This window comes from Orycteropus afer, unplaced genomic scaffold (genome assembly GCF_000298275.1).
Source record: "Orycteropus afer afer isolate SDZICR_OR568_19922 unplaced genomic scaffold, OryAfe1.0 scaffold00007, whole genome shotgun sequence".
Lineage (NCBI taxonomy): Eukaryota > Metazoa > Chordata > Mammalia > Tubulidentata > Orycteropodidae > Orycteropus > Orycteropus afer.
The window spans coordinates 6458758-6484754 of record NW_006921594.1 but is presented as its reverse complement, the minus strand read 5'-3'; the positions used below and the strand labels follow the sequence as shown (position 1 = coordinate 6484754).

The 25997-nt window shown below is 40.5% G+C and overlaps 1 protein-coding gene across 1 annotated transcript in view; it reads right to left on the bottom strand.

The window, feature by feature from the left end:
- DOCK4 (dedicator of cytokinesis 4) overlaps positions 1-25997 on the bottom strand; it is a 353512-nt gene that overhangs the window by 24079 nt on the left and 303436 nt on the right. The window contains exons 38-43 of the mRNA XM_007945030.1: positions 18912-19060; positions 17148-17234; positions 14541-14645; positions 8461-8602; positions 6759-6925; positions 3912-3998 (exon numbers count right to left, since the gene is read on the bottom strand). Of these exons, the coding sequence (XP_007943221.1) occupies positions 3912-3998; positions 6759-6925; positions 8461-8602; positions 14541-14645; positions 17148-17234; positions 18912-19060 (737 nt within the window). The remainder of the gene's footprint in view (positions 1-3911; positions 3999-6758; positions 6926-8460; positions 8603-14540; positions 14646-17147; positions 17235-18911; positions 19061-25997) is intronic.

Genomic DNA, 25997 nt, shown 5'->3' with positions numbered 1-25997 from the left:
GGGGGGTGCTGGTTGGCAACTGGGGTAAAGGGATTACTCTCCCCCTGCTGGGATTACCCCCAGCTTCTCTAGTCTGGCAGGAAGGGGGCAGCCTACAGCCCCCATGGGCAGGTCTGGGGGTGCTGGATGCTCCAGGCAGGGGGCTGGAGGGGCTCACAAGGGCATAATGGTCTTACATCAGTTCAGGTTAGGTTTGCTACCAAATGAACTTCAGAGTCAACTTTATAAAAACATCTTTTGGTTTTCAGACTCTTTTAGATTTGGACATTGCAGGTAAGGATTTCAATTCAGTTCAATTTGGCATATGTTTACTGAGTACCTACTCTGTGCCTCTTTTCTGAGGACCTTAGTGGTAGTTAAATTTGTATGTCAACTTGGCTGGGCCTGGTTGAGTGGCTGGGCAGCTGGTGGTTGTTATTCCCCATGATGAAACTGGCAGTCAACTCCATGGTGGGGTCTACCACAAGCAGCTGAGTGGCTGCCTTTGGGATGTGGTCTGCTTCCTGTATATAAGGAGACACTTGGGACTAGTCTCTAGCTTATGGCATGCTTAGACCCTGCATGTAGCTGTGTCATTGTTCAGCAACCTGTCTTGCTCTGCCGACCTTGGGACTTACAATGGACTTGAGTTAAGGGCCTGCCATGTGGTTTGGTAACATCGGGACTATACCATTTTGTTTGTTGAACTTGGGCTTGTTAGCCTCAGCAGCCAGCGACTGCTGTGAAGAGATGCCTCTAGCTTCAGTGAACTGGGAGCAAGAGGCAGAGCTGAAGCCCAAGATCGAAGGGCTTTCACACAGCCCCTAGAGCCTCGCACTTTGAACTTGGACTTCTAGCCTCCTGAACTGCAAGAGAATAAACTCCTGTTTGTTAAGGCTTGTGGTATATTTCTGTCAGAGTGGCACTAGGCAACCAGAACAATCTTATACATTAGGGATTCAATCAGTAAGCCAGTAACTTTAACAGAAAGTGGTTCCAGGCAGTAGAGACAAGAGAAAGACATAGAGACTGCTAAAAGTGGGCTGTGTTCAGGGAACAAAATAGCCCAGTTTGATGTGTTCTGTTTGGTGAAACCCAGACTGCGTAGTCTAATCAAGTAGGCCACTGATGCACTGATGTTGGAAAGGCTTTGTTTAGTAATGCCCCTATTATCTCTATCAGCATGCTATTCTTTATGTTGTGTGTAGGATGTGTGTGTGTGTATAATTTTTCAGGAGCTAGGACCACCAGTGAGACCTCAGAGGATTTAATGCTCTGGGTAGCAAGTAGCTGCAAAAGCTCTCTGAATCATTAATGCAGCATGGATGACTAAGAACACTTCTGAGGATGGGTCCCTGCCATTCAGCAGGAAGCATAATAAGACCTTCTGAGCACTATGTTTAGCACCAGGATGTACCATGTAAGCAACTGGTTTGGGAGGACCCTTGACTCAGGAATAGAACTGCACTGATACTATCTGCTAAACTGCATTCAGTTTGCTTAGGGAACTGCATTCATTTTTTGGCATTGCAAAATGAAAACAATATGCTGAGAGAGGTCTCGGTGCTTAGAGATTTCAGGTAGGCCATGTCATTTCTGAAACAATGTGGGCATGCCCTGCTCTTGTTTACTCACTGACACAAAGGGCTCATTTATGTCCATAAGGAAGACCTAAATTATACTTTCACTATTGGCGTATTTTCTATCAGACCGAATCAAAGTGCTGTCCTCAGACATAACAGATGTACCAGGGAGGGAGAAAGGATGCCACAGGATTGCAGGGCTGTGGCTGCCACCAAGGTGCCATCAGCTCAAGAGCAGTGCACTCAGCAGAGTGGGGTCTCCTCTAAGTGTGGATGCCCTTAGCCACTGCTCTTCCTGCTCCCCAAACTGGAGACTGGCCCTCGGGGCAGGTTTTATAACCAAAAGGGTTTCTGGGTGCTCTGGCTGCCAGATTCTATAATGACACCCATTGATCTCTAGCTGATACTTTGTCCAAAGCTGCTCATTGAGACTAATACCCCACCATCCCTACTAGGCCTAACTGTAATGGCGGCCTAACTGTAATGGCACTGACAGATTGTATGTCAGATGCTGTGCTGGAACTTCACATGCATATCTTAACACTCCAAACAACCCTGCTGTCGCTATATGCCCTCAAGTCAATTCCTACTTGTCACCACCCTAGAGGAAAGAGTAGAGCTGCCTGATGGGGCTTCCTCGGCTGTCATCTTTATGGGAGCAGATTGCTATGTCTTTTCTCCCACAGGGTGGCTGGTGGAGCACTTACGCATTGACACCGGGCCTCCTTTTAAACTGAGCTATCCTCCTGTTGTCTATGAGGAGACCGAGGCTTAACATACTGATGAGAAACAGTTTTTAATTCTCCTGGAATCCATGGAGCCCAAGAGTTGGGGTGACCCAGTCAGGCCATTGCCCTGAAGGGGATCTTTTGAACTGTGAGCAAACTAGTGTTGCTAATTAGTAAAGACAGTGTTGCCTTGGGCCTTGGACTCTTTTGAAGATTTCAATCAGTTTCAAGAAACAGAAACTCCAGGGTTGGACTAGAAGCTGTGTTTTAGGCTGAACTGTTATCTATCTATCTATCCAAAACAAGAGCGTTCCTAAGAAACCTTTCATAAGTTGAAATGGCGTAAAGCAAGGGAACAACATTAATCTTTATGAGAAAATTTTTTGAGCATTCCCAGACCCAAAAAACAAGCTACTAAATCATACCAACTAACACATAAAATCTAAAATTACACTCACACACACTGTGAGTGACAGACATTATATGTTTGGTGCTGAGATGCTGAGTATACTTTGTGGGAAATGAGTTTGGGACACCATTCCTGCTATTTGGGGTATGCACTGCTTCTTTAACTGCTCACTGCAAAACAAATGCTAAATGCTCATGGAGCTTTTCACCTATTTTGGTAAAAGGGAAAATCCTCTTTGTATTTCCTTAGGTTAGTGAAAACGAGTACTAATGTAGGTATTTCATAAAAGCAAAGTGGTGTACCCCAAACTTTCAGAAAGTGAGGGGTACCAGTATATATATGTGATTCTGGCCCTCTTCCATGGCAATGTCCATAATATGAGTGTAAGGATTTTTGGAAGTTCTTTCATCTCTGGAACCTCTGATTCTCTAGTCACAACTGTTGCCCAATTTGCAAACCATGTATTAAATAAACTTCCAATCAATTAATATTTGTACCAAACCAAACTCACTGTCGTCGAGTCATTTGTGATTCATAGCGACCCCTCCTTTGGTTTCTGAGGTGGTATCTCTACGGAAGTAGATTGCCCAATATTCCTTCTGAGGAGTGGCTGGTGGGTTTGAACTTCCAGCCCTCTGGTTAGCAGTCAAATGCCTCAGGCACTGTACAACCAGAGCTCCCATTTATATGATTTCTGTTTTAACACCGATTAGCATACTGACTTTGGAGCCAGAAGAAACTGGGTGTCTCTCCTTTTTCAAGGTCTTGCTATATGACCCCTGGTGAAGAGTTCTAACTTCTTATTTAAAAATTATGGAAATACAGACAAGAACACATACCTCACAGCTTTGATATGATTAAACAAGACGATGTAGGTCATCTTCTTAGCATAGGCCTGACACATAGTAAGCACTGAAGGTCACACAGCTACAGTAATTACAGGAGCTGGAATCCCAGTCCTAACTCAATGGCCCCATTCTTTACATTCTGTAATAACAGCTATTTTCAAGGAGTTCCTGTGGCTGGCTGGATGAGGACAGTCATGATGTTCACCTTCACAGGCTTGATAATAGTGGTCAATATCAAACATTCATTAGCTCACTGAGTGCGTCCAGGGACTTCAAGTCAAGAGCAGAGGCAATTAATATACAGCACAACTCCAGGTGTGCAACTGTGAGGAGAAAGTACATGGGAATAAGCTCTGATCCTTACCACTTCACGCTTTTCCACTTCAAACCAGCGGGAAATCCCAGGTAAACTCTGTACCAAGTATAAGGACGTTCTCTCCACCCAGAGACTCTACAAAATACAAAACAAATTAAGTCCTTGAGTTTCCCTTCATTCTGAGCTATGACTTATGTTTGCCATTCCATTTTATCAGGTTTTGCTCATTTCACTGAACTTTTCATTAGTATTCCTTCTAGCACTTTAGCAATTCCTTTGCATGAAGCCATCACACATTGCTCAAGCTTATGCTTATAATTGCACTGTGTATCTCCTGTAACTTTTTTTTTTTCCTCTGTAGGATAAATTTTCTCCAGGCAGGATGCCTAAAATTAGGCTGCTGATAGGATTAGGAAAATATTTTCTGGTTTAAGAAGAGAATATCTGTGAGGAAAGTGCATTATTTTCTTTATTTCTCTAAAATCTTAAATTCTACTTGAAATACTTTTCACTCCTAAAGGTCTAGGCATTTCAACCTGAAGGGGTAATAGCATCAGTAGTCACCACAAGATTAAAATAACAAGGTCTTAAAAGAGGGAAGGACTTCAGAAATCACATAGCTCAACCTTTGTCTTGACAAAAGATCTTCATCATTTTAAAGATGAAGACACACGGCACCAGAGAGGTAATGTGACCTGCTCAAAGTTACAGTCTAATTACTGGTGAAGCCAGCACTAGACACTAGATCTGCTGGCTCCTCCTCTACTGCCATACTCAATGATCTGTTCCCTCGTGCCCATCTGACCTGTGAGTGTCCACACTATCTGCATTCTACAGCAAGGCTCCTGCTGATGACATAGGTATCCCCAGCCCCAGCACACGTGAAAGCACAGCTGCTTTAGTAAGAGATACTGTTGATGGTAAGTTTCTCTTCTGTCAACCACGTTTCTGTATCTATGACTCATTTTTACTTACTTATTAAATAAAGGATAACCCACTTTCCAGGATTTCTGAAATAGGGCCATTTGTTCATCAACAACAAAAACTGCAAGGACTTCTGTGTGCCTGCCAAGATGAACCCCAATGAACAGGGCAGAGCCCCGTGAGAGGAGCCTGTGGTGCTCGGGTGGTGGCAGAGGGCATCAGATACAGACAGGAGTGATCCAGGTGCTGCGGACCAGCGGGCAGAAGCAGGCCTGCATGGCATCCTGTGGGAGGAGGACACACTTCTCTAGGAGGTGACACGTGAGCTCAGTTTTTGAAGAGTGAGTAGGAGTTTGCAGGAGGAGAGAGCGGGGGAAGCGCGCAGGCTGCTGGAAGCAGTGGGAACACACTTGGAGAGGCTTGTGAAAGGGCACAGCAAGGGATGAAGAGAGAAGCCTGGTGTTGCTGGGGCTAGAGGCAGGGTGGGGGAGTGGGTTGCGGAGGAGATGAGGCTTCTGGAGAGGCTGTTGGGAGCCTGATTCCAAGGGCTGAAGGCACAGGAATAAGGGGCCAGACTTACTTTATATTGTTTTTTTTTAAGGTTGATTGCTATTCCATGGATAAATAAAGGAAATGCAGTAGAAACAGCAATGGAGGAGTCAAAAGATAGGGGTTCTCGTACAGGCTCTGCTAGTAATCAGAATGGAACTTTGACTAAGTTAATTGACTCCAATGAATCTTTGACTTAATATGCAGTGGAAGCATTTGCAAAGAAAACTGTACATGAGCTAACTAGGTCTTTAATTGGTTTTGGAGGGCAAAAAGAAAAATATACGTCTCCAGAAAGGAGGAGAAAATGATCATGGACCTTTTCTGTAACATCCCCATGGTATTTTCCAATGATCTCTTTCGCTGGATACTTAACACATCCTACCTCCCTGCCCAAGAGATGGCTCTTTACTCAGCCGCATCATAACTTTGCAAAATGATCACAACTTCCCTTTCGATTACTTTGCTGTGAATAATGGCTGGATGTACTCCTGGGAGTGGTGGGAACTGACACTTATGCAGAGCTGACAAGGGGCAGTAACATTATACAATCACTGCTGATAGGATTAGGGAAATATTTCCTGTTTTAAGAAGAGAATATCTGTGATACAGGTAGCTAAGCCAGTTAACCCCCAATAATAAGCTTGCTTTGTATTCTTAGTTTAGGGGGTAAATACTGGCTGACTGGGAATCTATCGGATTTCACGATGTCAATATTGTAAAGTAAAGGGCAGATTATAATTATCTGCTGTACAATATTGCCTCTTTCCCCCAGAATGAGAAATCTTACCTTGTCTGGCTGATAGAGCTCTGAGTTAGTAAAGCATATTGTAACTACTGAGAACCGCGAACTCAACATGTGACAAGGAATCCAAGGTTTGCTTTTTCCTAGGTCCTCTCAAAAGTCCTAATTATATACCATTCTAACAAGAAGCAGCAGTGGAAGATAGCATGAACTTTCCCACCACACCAGCAGTCCATCCAACTGTTCCCTGTTTCAGGAATCATCTGTCTGCCTGTTCATTAAGTATTCCTTATTCACTGTACTGCATGATATCTGAGAATTCACACTGTTAGGTTTCTACAATTGGTTCAACATGAATGAGAGGATTGGGTGTGATCATGAGCTCTCAAAGAATGGTCTGAAGACCACTGGAATTAGAATTGTCACAAAAAAGCTGATTTCTAGGCTTCTGCTCAGACCCACTGAGTCAGAACTCCTGAACAAGGGCCTAGAAAACACTCCGTGTCATTCTGACACACTGCAGAGTTTTTGAGAACCATGAGACTAAATGATTTATTTCTATAGTTCCTTCTGGTTCAACCAAATTTTGCTATTCTGAGAAACTATTTACTAGTGGTTTTGCCCCCGAGGAATTCATAATCTATCTCTGGAAACAGTATTAATAAGAACTCTTGTACCTTGAATTCATTCTCCTTATCTTTAGTCCCTTTGTGAAATGGTCTGTCGTAGCGGAATTTCCAGATATGATTCACTTTATAGAAACTTTTGATGTTGTCAGGAACGCCCTCTCTCTGCAGGACTTCTTGGCTCTCTGGGATGGGAGTCACAGCATAGATCTGCAGGTCTAGGATTAAGAGTTAAGGAGGAAAACTGACTTGGAAAACACCCCAGAAGTCTGCCTTGAGATGAGCTCTGGCAGAGACAAATGGACGAGCAACACTCTGGTGTTTCCATTTGGGTCAAAGTCGTTTTAAAAAACTGCCAAGAAGTTGCCAAGAACTCTGTTGATAGAAAATCATTTCTTAAACTATAAGCCTTGAACTATTTCTAGGTAGGTGATTTGACAAAGTATCAGGTCGAAATCTGTATGACCCATAAGTTTACATATCACTTATATTTTTGTGGGGGTGGATGGGAATGACTTGGATCTTAGATACTCAGAATTGGACTAATTATAACCCTGAGTAATTAACATATATACACACACACAGATATATTTAGGCACCAACTACCAAAGACAGAGGAGCTCTGGTAGCATAGTGGCTAAGGCACTTGACTGCTAACCAGAAGGCTCGCGGTTCAAACCCACCAGCCACTCCTCAGAAGGACGGTTGGGCATTCCTACTTCCATAGTGATACTGCCTCGGAAACCCAAGGAGGGGTCGCTATGAGTCGGGGCCAACTCGATGGCAAACAACAACAACAACAACAGACAGAAACTAGAACACTGACAACTTTTCATTTACCTGTGTGATCCTCCACATTCCCTGCCTTCAAATATTTGCAACAACTACTCTCTCAAATTTTCTATTAATAAGCTAAATATTTACTTTGAATTAAAATATTTTAACAAATTACAGGAAAACTATGTCATATTTACTTGTATATTCACCTCCTTCTCATCAAAGAGGACAGCAAAATATTATTCCTTATGTAATTTCCCGCTTCTCTTGCATTTTGGTTTCTGCATTGCAGTGGCATCTATAATTATTAGTGGGAATTTCAGGCCTTCTTTAAGACCATCATTTTCCAGGGAGAGACAGAAGGATTTGGAAAGTAGTGCTGGGGTGACTTTCCTTTATTCCTGACCTTTGTGTAATTTCAGATGAGTTGTTCATTTTAGACAATGGGTGTGGTTCTTATATAGCAATTATTAAAAGCTGTTCAGGATGCCATGGCTAAGAGTCCTCAAAAGATACTGGCAGACCACTTCTCTTCTTTATTCCACCATAAAATACCTCTGGAGACAAGGGCAGGGACGATAGGAATGATGTGCACCAGTAAATGCAGTGCTATTACTTCCTTGAACTGAAGTAGTTACTACAGGGGATGATGGAGAAATCACTAAGAATCATTAAAAAGAGCTTTAAAAGGAAAGGTGAGATACAGAATAATTTTAATTAAAAGGAAAAAATTCTTTAACAGAATATTTAAGGGATTTCTTTTCAACTGACATTTTGATTAAAAAAAAACCCAGAATAATTAAATTCTGTTGAGAAGGAGCCAAACTAAAATTAAGATGATGAGAGAGAGGGAAAATATGAACATGGCTATTAAAAAGGCACCAGTGGCTGGAACAAACTACAGTAAAAATACTCTGCAGCTCATGGTCTGTGCCATCTAGCTGGAAGGCAGCCTTCCTGCAGGGGGATAGGATACATTGAGCTTCTGCCTGGAAGATAGTTTCATCGGGCTGGTTGGCATGCTGCATGGCGATGGCATGGGGAAACTCGGTCAGCATCCTCTGTTGGAAGGCCTCCAGCCTCTCGTAGTCATGCCCTCGGCACACAAACTCCTTATTCTGGAGACAAAACCAAAAAAAAAAATCCTGGTTATATAATTGGGTAAATTAATGATGTAGAGAAGCCAAAAATTTTGACACTGGCAGTAACTGACCACATATTAATACACCATAAGAAAAAAGTTATGCAGGAACAGTCTGATAAATTTACCCATTATTAAAAATGTAAGGCAAAAACCATGTGCTTCACTCTTTTTTTTTATTTTCATGAGCTGCACTCTTACTGTTGTTACTAGATGTCATCAAGGTGATTCTGGCTCACAGTGGCCCTATGGACAACAGAGAGAAACACTGCCCAGTCCTGCATTATCCTCACAACCGCTGCTGTGCGTGAGCCCATCGTTGCAGCCATTTTGTCAATCCATACATATTGGTGAAGATCTTCCTCTTTTTCATTAACCTTTTACTTCCAAGCATGATGTCCTTCTTGAGTCCCTCCTGATAACGTCCAAAATATATCAGATGAAGTCTAACTTCGTTGCTTCTAAGGAGTATTCTGGCTTTACTTCTTCCAAGACAGGGTTGTTTATTTTTATGGTAGTCCCTGGTATATTCAGTACTCTTTGCCAACACCACAATTCAAGGCATCAATTCTTTTCCAGTCTTCTTATCCATTATCCAGCTTTTGCATGCATATGAGTTAACTGAAAATACCATGCCTTGGGTCACGTGTACCTTGATCGTCTAAGTGACATTTTTACTTTTGAACACTTGCAGATTTGCCCAGTGAAGGATGTCCTTTGATTTTGTGACCGCTGCTTCCAGGGCCATTGATTGTAGATCCAAGTAAAATGAAATCTTTGAGAACTTCAACATATCCGCTGTGTATCATGATGTTGCTTACTGGCCCAGCTGTGAAGATTTTTGTTTCTTTATGTGAGGTATAATCCATACTGAAGGCTGTAGTTTTTAATCTTTATAAATAAGTGCTTCAGGACCTCTTCCCTTTCAGTAAACAAAGTTATGTCATCTGCACATCACAGATTATTAATGTGTTTTTCTCCAATCTTCATGCCACATTCTTCCTCAGGTAGTCCATCTTCTTGGACTATTTGCTCAGCACACAGAGTGAATAAGTATGGTGGAAGGATACAACCCTGGCACATACCTTTCTTGATTTTAAACCTCACAGTATCCCCTTGTTCTGTTCAAACAACTGCCTCTTGTTCTATGCACAGGTTCTACATGAGCACAATTAAGTGATCTGGAATTCCCATTCTTTGCAATGTTATCCATAGTTTGTTATGATCTACCCAGTCTAATGCCTTTTTATAGTTAATAAAACACAGCAAACATCTTTCTGGTATTCTCTGCTTTCAGCCAAGATCTATCTGACATTCACAATGAAATTCCTCTTTCCATGTCCTCTTCTGAATCTGGCTTAAATTTCTGGCAGCTCCCCGTCCATGCACTGCTACAACTGTCTCTGAATAATATTCAGCAAACTTTTACTTGCATGTGATATTATATTGTTCAATAACTTTTGCATTAGATAAATTCTCTCAAAAGATAAAAAATTTGGCTGATGTATGTGACAGGAGTCCCAGAATCAGCACCTGAATGCCCTAATGACGAAAACAATTTTAAACAACGGTTTTATGATACAACAGTTTATAAAACCAGGAAAATTACTCTAATACACACATTCACTAGTGTTAAAGTCATTTTGAAGTAAAATAACTTTTGGGTCTCATATTTGGATTTCCCGGAAATAAAAAGTCATTAGGCATTTCCTCCATCAATATTAAAAATAATAATAATAATATTGCAATTGAGACATAATTCACATACCATAAAATTCATCCTTTGACAGTGTATAGTCCAGTGGTTTTAATATATTTATAGTTGCACAACAATCATCACTGTCTACTTTCAGAACATTTTCGTTAAGAACATTCTTCTCAAGAAGAAACCCTATGTTCATTAGCATCACTCCCTCTCTGTCCCTTCCTCCCAATCCTGAGAAACCACTCATCTTTCTGTCTTTATAGGTTTGCCTATTCTGGATATTTCATATAAATGAGATTTATATAATTTTTGGCCTTTTGTGACTAGTTTCCTTCACTTAACATAATTTTTTAAGGTTGAGCCATGTCATAGTGTGTATCAGTATTTCATTCCTTTTTATTGCCATTGTATGGATATCCACATTTTGTTTACCCACTCATCTGCTGACAGACATTTGGGTTGGTTCCACTTTCTGGCCACGATAAATATTTATACATAGGTTTTGTGTGAACATATGTTTTCAATTTTCATAGGAGTGGAAATGCTGGGTCATATTTTCAGTACTCTTTAAAAACCCAATTTTCATGCAGGGAAAAAAAATTATTTAGATCATACAATTATATAATGTATTAATTAATTTTATCTTTAAAATGATCTTGAAACTGATCAAATAATGAAAGGTAGTTTTTATGTTGTTTTTTGTTTTTGAATGTGAGAGCAGATTGGAATCTGATTTCCTAAAAACAAGTCTAGCCTCATTATTCTCAAAAGTGCAGTGCCCTGTAGAATCCAACAGAGGGTGACCCTTCTCTTTCATTTGGAAGGAAAATCCATTTATATTCAGAAAAGCTGCTTTAAAAAGCCTAATGACACAACAGCAACAATGATAGATTGATTTATGCTAATTACTTTTTTTTAACAAACTTTATTCTAGTAAATAAAAACTTTATTCTGTTTTTTAAAAAACTGCTGATAGAGTTTTCTAATTTGCTAAACTCCCTTTAAAATTTCACTCCTAAACTACTTCTGATCTTTTTTTAACTTTTACACTTTAATCATCAATAATTGCACTTACTAGGTAGCCATCTAGGAGCTCTGGGGCATAGTGCCTAAGGCACTTGACTGCTACCAGAAGGCTGGCAGTTCAAACCCACCAGCCACTCCTCGCGAGGCAGGTTGGGCAATCTACTTCCACAATGATACTGCCTCGGAAACCCAAGGAGGGGTTGCTATGAGTCATAATTGACTTCATGGCAGTGAGTTTGGTTTTTTTTTTTTAGGTAGCTATCTATGGTATCTCAGAGTGCACTTCCTAGATGAGCTAGAATTTTCTCAGGGCTGAATTACACCCTAGTACTTTTGCCTTCATGGTTCTCTTCTTCCATAAAAAATATTAAAAAATATATTGTATGATTAATTTAGTATTAAGGTGAATTTACCAATATTAATATTTTCTAATACATAATTATATGATATATAATGTTACATATGTGGTAACATTTTCTTAAACCTAAAAGTTCACTTATTGTGATCTCTAAGCACTTCACCTTTAAAGGAACCCTAGGGAGATCTGGTGGTGTAGTGCCTAAAGCATATGACTGCTAACTAGAAGGGTGGTGGTTCAAACCCACCAGGCACTCCTTAGAAGGAAGGTTGGGTGATCTACTTCCAAGATACTACCTTGGAAGCCCTGGAAATGCCTCCACAGAACTGAGTTTGGTTTTTAGGCTGGTGGCATAGTGTGTAAGGTATTTGATTGCTAACCAGACGGTCGGAGGTGCAAACCTATCAGCTGCTCCATGGTAGGAAGATGAGGCAATCTACTTCCATAAAGCTTTATAGCCCTGGAAACTCAATGGGGGCTGCTGTGAATCAGAATCGACCCGATGGCAGTAGGTTAAGTGCTTTATTTACCGTGCATGATGGCTCATTCACAGCCTTGGGTACAATGTGGGGAAAAAACTAATCTTTTACTTTGTGTGATTTTATGCTCTACAGAGGATAGGTGCTACGGAAGCAAAGTCACACTGGGTTGCCTGCATTTCTCAGAGAGGCAGCATTCCCACTTCCAAAACATAATCTTTAAATCCAACAACTGTTCTGAGTCAATTCTGTGGCCGTGCACAACGGTGGGAGGACTCTCTTTTAGAGCCACAAAGAGATTTAAACATTATGTCAAAACAGAAAAAAAACAACCAAACTTGCAGCCAGTGAGTTGATTCCGACTCACAGTGACCCTCGTTGGGTTTCCAAGGCTATAAATCTTTACAGAAGCAGATTGCACCATCTTAGTTCTGTGGAGCAGCTGGTGGGTTCAAACCACTGATCTTTTGGTTGTTGTTGTTGTTGTTATGTGCCGTCAAGTCAGCCCCCGACTCATAGCGACCCCTCCTTGGGTTTCCGAGGCAGTATCACTACGGAAGTAGGATTGCCCAACCTTCCTTCCCACTACACCACCAGAGCTCCTTAATATTCGGCCATTTCAATCAATTAAGGAAAATATCAACCTATCATTTGATTATTTGTTCATGTGTAACAACTAATGTGTATGTAACATCAAAAAAAACAAATAATACCCACTACCACTGAGTCTATTCCAATACATAGTGATCCTAAAAGGACAGAGTGGAACTGCTCCATAGGGTTTCCAAGGCTGTAAATCTTTATGGTAGCAGATTGCCTCATCTTTCTCCTGTGGAGCAGTTGGTGGGTTCAGATCACTGACATTTTTGGTTAGCAGCCACTGTACCACCAAAGCTCCTTATATGTAACACAGTCTATATAATTACTATTAATACAATAATACTTCAGGATACATATTTACATATTATTTATAGCCTTCATTCTAAAAGACAAATAAGTTAATGTTTATTAAACAAATCTGATTCTTGAAGTCAAATCTTTCTCCCTTCCTTCTCAAATACTCGCATCCTACGTGTCTACTCATATGTATTGACATAGTCAAATCAAAACTTTGAGCAACATAAATACCAAAACAATTGTATAATGAGATTTAAAGTTATAATGTTGTTTTTGTTGTTATGTGCTGTCGAGTTGGACCCAATTCATAGTGACCCCTCCTTGGGTTTCCAAGACGGTATCACTATAGAAGTAATTGCCCAACCTTCCTTCTGAGGAGTGGCTGGTGGGTTTGACCCACCAGCCTTCTGGTTAGCAGTCAAGTGCCTTAGGCACTATGCTATCAGAGCTCCCAAAGTTATAATAAGTTGCCTCAATTTTACAAATTATCCCAAACACTTCTCCTTAGTTGCTGGAGGAGGTACATTTCCTCTCTCAACCAATGTTTTTAGATAAAGAAGATGTTATTGTTGTTGTTTGCAGTCGAGTCGTACCGACTCATAGCGCCCCCTCCTTGGGTTTCCAAGGCAGTATCACTACGGAAGTAGATTGCCCCATCTTCCTTCCAAGGAGTGGTGGATGTTAAGGTGCTAAATAATCAAGCATATAAAATATTACTTAGCACCAATGTGAAAAATAGGGAGAATGGAGTCCAATGTCTTAGTATCTAGTACGTACCTTAGATGGCTCCCTGAGTGGCACAAATGGTTAAGCCTTCAATTACTGGCCTACAGGTGGGCAGTTCGAACCACCCAGAGGCTCCGTGGAAGACAGGCCTGCAATATGCTTCTGAGAACACTGTGGACAAACCTTAACTCTGACATGCATGGCATTGCCATGAGGCAGAATCAACTCAATGGCAACTGGCAGCAACAGGTCTCTTAGAACATTCAGAAAATTTTCCTTTGCAGAAATAGTTTATAATAGCAAATAAATGGGTTTATTCATGGGTAATATTTATCTTTTCACAAAGTAATCAAATAGGCCAAACACTGCTCTTCAGATAATTCTGGAGTTGGGGTTTCCACATTTTTCTCTAATTCTAACATCTTTTGGAAATCAAAGGCTAAATAGAATAGTGAAAACACACAAAAGAAACAAAATTACCAAAAAATGCATGTAAATATCCTATAGCATACTAAAAAGGGGATAGATAGTTTTATATCTTGGGAAATTATTCAAAACAAGATATTCTAGATTAGTATGGCATTTACAAACTAAAAGGATAAAAAAATTGTCTTGGTGTTACTACATGTCTTAGGAGGATATGATATCATTAACATTAATTTTTTTCTTGATTGGTATAATTATATTAGATATAAAAAAGCAAATTAAATAGTACAGTACTTACTCTTAAGAAAAACGGGAATTTCTTCCCATAAAATCCAACTCTGAAGAACTCTGGTTCAAGCCGTTGCTGGTCCATAATTTTATCATACAAAGAGGCTTCCATCATCTACAAAGCACAGAAGTTCCAAATATTTTATTTCACCTTGTAGCTCTATTCTTTTATAGATGAGAATATTTCTTCTACATAAAAGAGAAGTTCATTTTAATTCAGTTTGCAGAAAAGAAGGTCTGACTTTCTTTTAAGCTTTAAGGATGGAATCGGCAAACTTGTTCAGAAAACCTGTTGTCATCAGGTCGTTTCTGACTCACAGCAACTCTATAGGAAAGCCTAGAACTGCCCCATAGGGTTTCCAAGACCATAATTTTACTTTTAATTGTGATTTGGGTGCAAGTTTACAGAGCAAATTCTATCTCCATACAGCTGCTGACATACACTGTCTCATGACATTGACTACAATTTACCACAATGCATCAGCTCCCCTCCCACTTCCTCCCCATAGTTACGTCTTCTCTGTGTCCTTCCCTCCCATGGACTCCTGCCCCCTGAGCTGTCTCCCTGTGCATACACAGCCCTTCTATTCTCCCATGATTGTTCTCTCCAAGGAGTGTATCTACCTACTGTAAATGTTCGCTTCATATGCCTCTAAGACCATAATCTTTATGGAAGCAGATTGCCACATCTGTCTCATGCAAAGTAGCTGATGAGTTCAACCCACTGACCTTTTGGTTAGCAACCGAGTGCTTAACCACTCTACCACCAGGACTCCTGGTAAATGGCCAGACAGCAAATATTTTAGTCACAACTACTCAGCTCTGCTGGCCCCACAGGCTGTAGTTCGCTGACCCCTGCTTTAAGGGAATCAAGTGAATTATTACACGTTATCATGAGAAAGGAATCCCTGGCTGGTGCAACTAGCTAAGCTAACTATTTGCCACTGGAAAGGTTGAAGGTTTGAGTCCACCCAGAGACACCTTGGAAAAAAGGCCTGGCAATCTACTTGTGAAAAATCAGCCACTGAAAACCCTGTGGAGCACAGGTCTGCTCTGTCACACAGGGGGTTGCCAAGAGTTGGAATAGACATAACAGCATCTGGATCATTAAAGAAAATGATTGCTATGCACACAGACTTTACCTAAGAAACATTTTCTTCATGATTAAATAGAAAGTAACATGAACTATTAGAAGCAATACCTTTCTGGAAACTTCCAGTGCCATATGTACTCATCTATCAATGTAATTCAATTCAGGAATTTGGAAGGTGCACCCATGCTCAGGTTGGACAGGGATAAAGTGACACACCAAACGAGGGAGGCCCATGGTGCAAAGTGCTGTCTGCGCACAAAGCTGTGAAGCACATCTTTGACAATGTTGAGACTATGAGGCATATAAGCTATGGTTTCTCATTCATGGTATTATCATCCCCAGGGCTTCCAGAAAAAGGCTAATATTGTACTTGAAGACCCCCACCCTCTCCCCACCCCCTGTTAACAGCACCCTAAAGAGCAGTTGGCATGAAGTGTAATACTCTGGGTTTATAAAATTCTTAGTGACTACGGCACCCAAGGGCTCTAGTGGATAAACATTGTAACCTCACTTCTGTTGCAGGGACAGGATGCCAAGAAAAGCACACCAACATTTTTATGTAAACTGCAGTGCCTGCCAGAGCCAGCATGATGGATCGAAGTCAAAACAAGGTTTCTCTCTGGTTTTTCATGTTAGGAGAAGTAACGGTGAGCTGCTGACATGAAATATTACACTAAACGTACAGGGCTGACTCCTGCCCATTGAACGGTCTACTTGGGGTGTAATGGACTGTATGAGCTGTTAAAGCTTAAGGTTATCATTTCTTAAATTGATACCTCAAAATGAAAAGGCAACTTTATAATTTTTTTTTTTAAATATATAAAAGCTGATGATCCTATTTTAGAAACCCTGAATAGCTCATGCACTTATTAGGACCTTATATATTACAAGATAGCACAAATATTCCTGATTCTACAGAATAAGATTTGGAGGGCAACAGGACCTGTTTGAACCTGAATGCAAAGAAGGTATAGAATATCTGGTTCAAGGACACAGAATATTAAACTTCTTGACCTCACGGGTACCAAGAACTTGGTTTAGGTTTAGCAAATAAAACCCTATTTCTGAAACTACAGGAAGTCAATACCTATAGAATTCGGTCCCAAATTATTCTAAAATGAGCCAGCTAGCCATTTCTACTAATTTGCTCTGCAGGTTAAGGGATTATGGATGATATATTGTTACAGAGATATGTGTACAAGTAGAAAGCTCTTCAAACAATGGGCAGATGTTCTACAATATAGTATCAATCCTGGATTTGATTCTGTATTTCAGATGTGATGTTTTAGACTAGATCAAGGGCTTACTTTCTGCATATTAATCAAAAGCATCACATAGATCAATTTGCAATTTCTCTGTATAAATAGCAGAGTATACTTCAGAGGGAACACTTATCTTAAAAAAAAAAAAAAGGTTTCTACAAAACACATCGATATGATCAGAGTTAATTTCATAGAACCCCACAGGAAAGCTAATCCAAAGAGGGATGCCACAGACTGATTAGGATGCATCTAAGTACATTACCCTCATCTTGCTCAGGTTTCTGTAGTCATAATAGCTCTCGTACTGCTCGGCAATCTTCCGGCACAAGATAATGCCATTCTCCCAACACTGCAGATGAATGAATGATAGAAATGTAACAACTGCACAACATTTAGCTCCGCCCAGAGTTAGGATGAGACTGCTTTCAGATCATCTAGCTGGACTCCTTTATCCATAGCATAACTTTAATCATATCAGGCCAATATTAAGCATGAAAACAACATGTAAAGTATTAAAAATCTTCAGAGAGTTGGAAATGGTAATCTGTAACAACAGTCATTACCACATAGTGCCAAAACAATATTATGTCGGTGTCATTTCAGAATCATCTTCATGAAATAACAACAACAGTTCCACAATGGCCAAGGAGATGAATATTCACAGACCCTCAGTGCTGAGGGGGGGCTTACTGTTGACCTCTAAAGGCCTCACTCTCTAGAAATGGCACCCCAGATTCCTTACTTGGCTAAATGGCTCTTACAAATTGTGAGTGTATAACCCAGCTGGTTACTTTTGGCAGAAATGCAAAGATTCTTTGATCTAGTACAGAACTGTTCTGCAAGGGCTACATGGTAAATACTTTTGGTTTTACAAGCCATATACTCTTTATCACAACTACTCAACTCTGCTGTTGTAGGGCAAAAGCACAGATAGGAGTGAGAGTGAGTGGCTATGTTCCAACAGAACCTTATCCAAGGACTGTGAAATGTGAATTTCATACAATTTTCACATCATGAAATAATTCTTCTTCTTTTGATTTCTTTCAACCACTTAAAAACATAAAATGACTCTTAGCTTATGGGCTGTACAAAATCAGGTGGTGAGCCAGATATGGCCCACAAGCTGTTGTTTCCTAACCCCTCATGGAGGACAAACTCCTAGGAATGGGCCAATACACGCAACCAGAGATTTTATAACAGTTTTACAGCAGAAGAGAACAAAGGCTTTTCTTTCACTATTAACATAATGATATGTCAGCACAGTTAGATAAATAAAGGAGAATAGGACAGAAGCAATTTCCTAGTATCAAATTTTCAAGTGTACCTAATTATGTTTTATAAAAGAATGACAGCTACTGGTTGTATTTTAATTTTCTGTTTAACTTTGATAAGTTGGAGGATATATTTAATCTAAGACACGTATCACCCAAGTATCCAAGTCTTCAAATCAAGTAAACAACTGTAGTTACAGTCACAAGGAGTACTAAAAGCCCTAGCAGAGAGAGGGGTGGAACGAGAAAGTGAACTCAATTGCCTTTTAAGGCCAGTGAGAGTTTTCAGTACCCTATGCCATCTCTAAGCATATAATGGGACTTCGCAAAATTCATTAAAGAAAGTAAGGTTTTTTTTTTTTAAAAAAAAACTTACTTTTTATTAGAAAAAAAAAAAGAAAAGTGGAATAGGGCAGAACACATGCTAATTTGGGGGACTGGGAGGTAATGATGGGTTTTCAGAGAATAAAAAACTTTATGGTCAAAATTTCTACATCAGTGTTCCTCCAAGTGTGGTCCAAGGTTCAAAAACCCTGGAATCTCCTAGAGTACTCATTAAAATCATATATTCCCCAGCACCATGCCAAACATTCTAAATTAGAAAGCCGAGCGGTAAATCCCAAGAATCTGCATTTTAATAAGCTCCTGGGTGATGCTAATCCACAGAGAAATTTGAGGATCCTTGGCCAAGGAGGTGGGCATCAATGAACTAGAAATAAAGGGAGAGTGACCACAGGTCGGGCAGGGCCACTTACTTTGCCTCTGTCAAAGTTCTGGATGATGGTGAGGTGCAGGTGCTCCTTGCGCTGCCACTCTGTTTGCATCGGGTATGTCAGAAACTCTCTGAGGGGCCGATCAGACCATTCCAGCAGTTCGTCATATAACAGGAGAGTATATGCAGCTTCTGAAAATCAAGTGGAAAGGCAGATCACCGAGATAGGATCCCAAACAACCTCTCCTCCAATGGGGCTCAAAACTCACTGCCATCAAATCAATCCTGACTCATAACGACCCCTTTGGGTTTCTGACGCAGTAAATCTTTACGGAAGTAGACTGTCCAGTCCTCCTTCCACAGAGTGGCTGGTGGAATTGAACCAGCAATCTTCTGCTTAGCAGTCAAATGCCTGAGGCACTATGCCATCAGTTCCAGACGAATTGGAGATGCCATTTTCTGAATTTCATTATATAGAAAAAAAATGTCCTGAATGTATACAGCAGCAGTTAATGCATGATGACTTTCCATGAAGGATAGGATTGTCAGAGACTTCTATTTATGTTTTTGCTTGCCTGTATTTTCTATTTCTCTTTTTCACAACAATGGCTGTATTCTACTGGGATAATGAAGATGTTTAAGGATATTTTCTTGTAGCTGGTTTAAAGATGCAAGGCAGACATGCCTTTGTTTGCTACAAAAGTTCATTGGTAAGGTCCTTGGGGTGGTACTATGTACACCTTCAAAAGGGCTAGGTTAGGAAATGAAAAATGGGAGCTAAATTCTTCTGGATAATAAAGGGCTGAGAAATGCTAAACTGAGGACTAGGGGTAGGGCAAAGTGCAGGAAGAATTTGGGAAAGGAAAAGAAGCCAGAGAAGAGCTGAGTTCAGGCAAGAAAAATTAAAAATGGATGAGTTTGTTAGTGTGTATGTGTGTATGTGTGTGTGTTTGTGTGTGTGTGTGAGAGAGAGAGATTAAGAGAGAGAAAGAGATTGAGAAAGATTGGGATTGAGATTGAGAGAGAGAAAAAATGAGAGAGAGAGAGAGAGAGAAGATAAGAGAGAGAGAAAGAGAATGAACTGTGGTGGGTCGTGTGACATGATTCCTCTGCTTGGACCCACAAGTCTCATTAAGGTGCTGAAATTGTCCCATGTTTGACTTAGCTGGATTTCTTGTGGAAACAAGTACAGGGGTGATTTTCTGTAAACACAAGTGGAAATGGTAACCTGTGGACTTAAGTAGAGTTGACATATACGTAGTGAGTTTAATGGAATACTTTCAAGTTTTTTTCCTTTTCTGAATAATAAATATGCACAAATAGATCAAGGAGAGGAACCAGAATTTACTGTGATTGATGAAGGGCTATAATTTTCCCTCTAATACTATAATAGCCAATTCATTCACTTAACTGAAAAAAAAAAAAAAAAAAAAAAGACAAATCCTTAAGTTTTAATCCATTTCTTTACTGCCCCCATAAGTCTATTAAAAGACATGATAGCTTTTAACACAATAGGAACCCCAGTGGTGCAGTAGTTAAAGTGCCCAGCTGCCAATTTAAATGTCCGTGGTTCGAATCAACCAACTGGTCCATGGGAAAAAGATGTAGTGGTCTGTGTCCATAAATATTGACAGCCTTGGAAATCCAATGGGGCAGTTCTTACTCTGTCCTATAGGGTCAGTATGAGTTGGAATCAATTTGATGGCAGTTGTGGATTCAATGTAGTATCAGTAAGATTCATAAGGCTAACTAATTTTCTTTATTTTCCTTAAGGGTAACTACAGGAGCGCTGGTGGTATAGTGCCTAAGGCATTAGACTGCTAACCAGATGGGTGGCAGTTCAAACCCACCAGCCACTCCTCAGAAGGAAGGTTGGGCAATCCACTTCTATCATCCTATCAGCAGTCTCATATCACCTTCCATTCAGTTTGTGAACTGTTACCAATATGATATTCCTTAAATGCAAATGTTCATGTTGCTCACTTGATTAAAACCAGGCAATGACTCTCAGTAGCTAGCAGAAAAAATCTAGGCTTCCTAAAGGTCCCTACTAACTTCTCCACTCTTACATTTTCCATCCACGTAGAATAGGTAAGAAAGGAAATCTATCATTGCTCCTGTAATTAGTCTCAGAAGTTGCCAAGCCTCTAGCCTCCTTGATCCCATCATCAGCTTCTGATGTATAAAGCAAGATGCCACGCTGACCTAAAGGCAGCCAACACAAGAAAGCTGCCACCAGGAATGTGATCGTTGCATGGCTAGTCTTTCTGTTATGGGACTGAACGTGAGATGCACACAGAAAAAATTTATTAAAGGGAGTCAGTTGATTGGTGGATGCGGAAACAGAACTGAATCACCACCATGGGTGGTTCCTTAGAAGACTGTTTCTGAGGGGGAAAAAATACAACAGCCTGATCACTAGATCTGATATGTATTCTCTGAGACCTCATAGAATGGTGTCCTGATCTTTAGTTCCTTACATATCCTTATAGTAAACATCAAGAATCTTAGAAAATCTCACATGTACTTTTGTTCCTTCCTCCACAGCCCTGGTTTGCTACTGCCATCTGAACAAAGGATGGTTCCCCTCACATTCCACGCTGATTCACATCTAGGACCTCAAAGCCTGCTGCTACAAACCATCCCCCACCCCCGACTGCAGAATAGCTTCTTGTTGTTGCTGTGAGTTGCTGTCTCTTAATGTCTTAATGACTCAGCACAGGAGTTACTGTCTTTGTTTCTCAGTTGCTTTTGCATTTTTTGACCACACCCGAGCACTCAGAAAATATTCTAGAGACTAGCTGATCATTTCATAGCTAAAAGAATGAGGAGGGCTGAAGAAAGCCCTTGGCACAACTGAAGCCTGCAGCTGCCCAGGGAGAGTGCCTTAATGGTAAAGAAGGGTATCAGTCCCCAGAGTGCTTTCCACATCAAGCTTGCCCTGGGAAGGTTCAAAGGATGGCTGGTGGGTCAGGTGCAGGGGACACACCCCTGAGAAAGTCTAGGGAAACAAGGAGCCATTGGCAGGCTATTGGCGGAAGAAGTTGACACATGACTGAATGGTTGGTTACATGTGGAAGGAGTGAAGACAAATTACACCTGGTTTAGAACTTGGTTCAGAACCTGATGATGTGTATCTGGGGTAAATGGTGAGTGGAGAAGAAGAACCCAAAACTAAACCCACTGTCACTGAGTTGATTCCAATTCATAGTGACCCTATACAACAGAGTAGAACTGCCCCATAGGGTTTCCTATGGAAGTAGACTGCCTCATCTTTCTCCACATAGTGGCTGGGTGGATTGAACTGCAAACTTGTTGGTCAGCAGCCAAGTATTTTAACTACTGTGCTACCAGACCTTCTTGTAGATTTAGAAAATTTTTATTACATAATACATACACAGCTTTCAGGTGTGAACAACACAACACACTAAGGGAGCCAATTTTGAACAAATTAATAAACTGTAAATGTTTTATGTGTAATATGTAGTCTATTTATTATTCTGTTATCTTTAGAAGATATTATTATGTGTTTGTTACAAAGGGAAGAATAAATCATATCCACAATTTCCAACAGACAATCTTTTAAAAAAGTGTTTACAGTTTTGAACAAAAGCCATCACTACATAATTAAATATGGGCCATCTCATTATTCTTTTGAAAAATCTACAGTGAGGACCTTAATATGCAAAAAGAAATATTGGAGAAGAGTAGAGTTGAATTAGCAATGGAGGGCACTGTCATAAAAGGCTGCTAAGGGTTAAGTCATATAATCGGAAACCCATAAAGATGGAACAGTTCTTCATCAATTTTGCCTTCTCCAAGGATGCATAAAATGAAGATATAAGGCAGAAAAGTAAAATATTACGTGGGAAAGGGACTTATTTTTTATGACTTTGGGAAACATATAAAAACCACAAGTTAAGTAAACCAATTAAACAAAGATTTCTCCATTTCTGAAATAGAAGCGACAGATTTGACCTTTGTTTTAGGTTTTAGAAAATCAAAATCTATGTTACCCACAATGCAATAGCTTGGCCTCACTTCTCTGTGTTCCTTTTTTAGTGTGTGTGGTAGACTTAAAAATAAAATAACTCTATTAAATTCTTCCCATAGATACAAAAAGTAGTTCACTATTTCTCTCAAAAAGTAGCCACTAACTACTCATAAATACAAATGAACATTTAAAGCCTCAGGTAACGCAATCAACTCAAACAACCCTAGTTTATTAATTAAAACTATCAGCACATCTGTGTGAAGAGATATTGGGGCTTCCTAAGTGATCAAGGAATTAGCAATATTAAAAGAGAAAATCTGCTCCCCAGGTATTAAAATGGAATGAATGAGTCCATTCATTAGTGACACTACATCTCACATTGATAGGCACTGTTCAAAGAATTGAGAAGACTAAAAAGAAGAACACATGATCTGTCCTCAAGAACACATGATCTTACCCTTTACCTAGACAGATACATAAATCCAGTTTGACCTTAACTGAATTCACTGTCAGGTAAACAAAAAGTGTCAAAATTCTTCAGAAGATTTTAACAGACCCCAGAGTCTCACAACGTAATATTCATGAGATCTAGGATACAATGCAAAATCACTGACATATGAAGAACCAAGTGTCTTAGTTAGCTAGTGCTGCTATAACAGAACTACCACAAGTGCATGGCTTAAACAAACAAACTTATTCTCACATAGTTTGTTGTTGTTGTTGTTATGTGCCGTCGAGTCAGACTCGACTCTTAACGACCCCTCCTTGGGTTTCTGAGGCGGCATCACTAAGGAAGTAGATTGCCCAACCTTCCTTCCTAGGAGTGGCTGGTGGGTTTGAACTGCCAGTCTTCTGGTTAGCAGTCAAGTGCCTTAGGCTCATAGTTTAGGAGGCTAGAAGTCCAAATTTAGGGCATCAGTTCTAAGGGCAGGCTTTCTCTCTCCGTCAGCTCATAGTTTTAGAGGAAAGCTCTTGTCTCTTTTCAACATCTTTGGACTTGGTGTCACGTGGAGATCTCCATATGTCCTATCTATCTATCTGTTTTTATTTTAAGAGCTTGTTTTACATTCACTGTAATGTGTACATATAGTTTCATTCCCTATTCATCATGTCTAACCCTAACCCAGTCTCCTCCCCTCCCTACCCTATAACCCTCTCCCTGTGCCCCTCATATTTATGCACTCCTGTTTGTCCTGCATTTCCTCAATTTGAATATTGGTCCTCTGGAATCCCATGGGCTATTGCTCTAAGGGATGTATTACCATAGAGTATATGGGTGCGTTATCCTGGGTTGAGTGGTCTGCATGTACATCTTGTTAACTATTGGGCTGAGAGCCAGCCCCTGGTGATGCGTTTTATTCCAGGCACAGAATGTATTCCAGGACCATAGTATTGTGGGTCTCACCAGATTTCATCTGAACAGTAATTCTGGTCATTATTGAGTTTTGGGATTTTGTTCCACATTTTCCCTCCCACTTTATCCAGGATCTCCAGTTTTGATCCTTTCTTGAGTGATTGGCATTGGTAGCTGGGCACCATCTAGTTCCTGTGGTCTCAAGGGCCTTCGTGTCCCAGGGCTGATTGCTTCCAAACACCCTCAGTTTTTTTTTTTTTTTTTTGGTGTGTGTGTGTGTTCTTCTTTGCTGCTGATGCTAGGAGACCATTAGCTGCATCTTAGATGGCCGCTTGAAAGCTGTTAAGACCCCAGTCGCGACTCACAAATGTAGGATGCAGAGCAAGGCTTTTATGTACTTTGTTGTGCCAATTGAGTCTGGTGTCTCCCGCTACTACTGTCCTGACACAGTAGATCTATTGGATCTCTCTTCTATAGTGTCTGGTTGTCTGTGAGGGATTACTCTGTGTCTGTCTTCTATTGTTTCTGTAAGGAATGCAGGTGTTTTGTATCACTGGTGTCTGTGCAAGATTAGCCTCAGCTGAATCTATCCTTGGTCTAGAGTATGTTCCTGTTCACTGACCCCCTTCTGATCCTCTGAGGTGTTTATGTGTTTATCTGTAGCCTGGTGTTTGGTTTTAACGGCAATGCAGCATTGTGGACACACTGATTGATATTAGCATCTGTTACATTTCTTATGTGCACAGTTTGGTGTCCTTCCATTTCCTAATGTTAGGGAGCTCTGGTAGCATAGTGGCTAAGGCACTTGACTGCTCACCAGATGGCTGGCGGTTCAAACCCATCAGCCACTCCTTGGAAGGAAGGTTGGGCAATCCTACTTCCGTAGTGATACTGCCTCGGAAACCCAAGGAGGGGTCGCTATGAGTCAGGGCTGACTTGACGGCACATAACAACAACAACAACAACAATGTTATCATGGTGGTCACAGATCCTTCCTGTATATCACTCGCCCTATGCACGTCAGTGTGTGGGCCCCAACTAGCACAAAATCAATCCCTCCCCATCCCAGTAACCTACAAAGTGAGTTCCCTTTCCCAAGCAAACCCTTCTTTGTCTTTTTACAGTAATGGGCTCATACAGTACTTGTCTTTCTGCGATTGACTTACTTCACTTAACATAATGTCCTCCAGTTTCATCCACGTTGTGAGATGATTCACGTATCCCTCATTGTTCTTTAATGTAGCATAGTATTCCTTTGTGTGCATGTACCATAATTTGGTGATCCACTCATCTATTGATGGGCATTTAGATTGTTTCCTTCTCTTTGCTATAGTGAATTGTGCTGCAATGAACGTAGGTGTGCATATGTCTGTTCGTGTGCTATCTTTCACCTCTTTAGGATATACTCCTACTAATGGAATTGCTGGGTCAAATGGTACTTCTATTTTCAGTTTTGCAAGGAAATGCCATACTGTTTGCCACAATGGTTGTACCATTTTACAATCCCACCAGCAGTGCACAAGAGTTTTGCATCTATGTTCATGAGGGATATTGATCTGTAGTTTTCTAGTGGTGTCTTTCCCTGGTTTTGGTATTAGTGTTATGCTTGCTTCATAAAATGAGTTTGTGAATATTCCATCTTTTTCTATGTTCTGGACTAGCTTGAGTAGCATAGGTGTCAACTCTTCTCTGAATATTTGATAGAATTCTCCAGTGAAGGCATCAGGGCCAGAGCTTTCCTTTGTGGGAAGTTTTTTTTTTTTTTAATGACCTGTTCAATT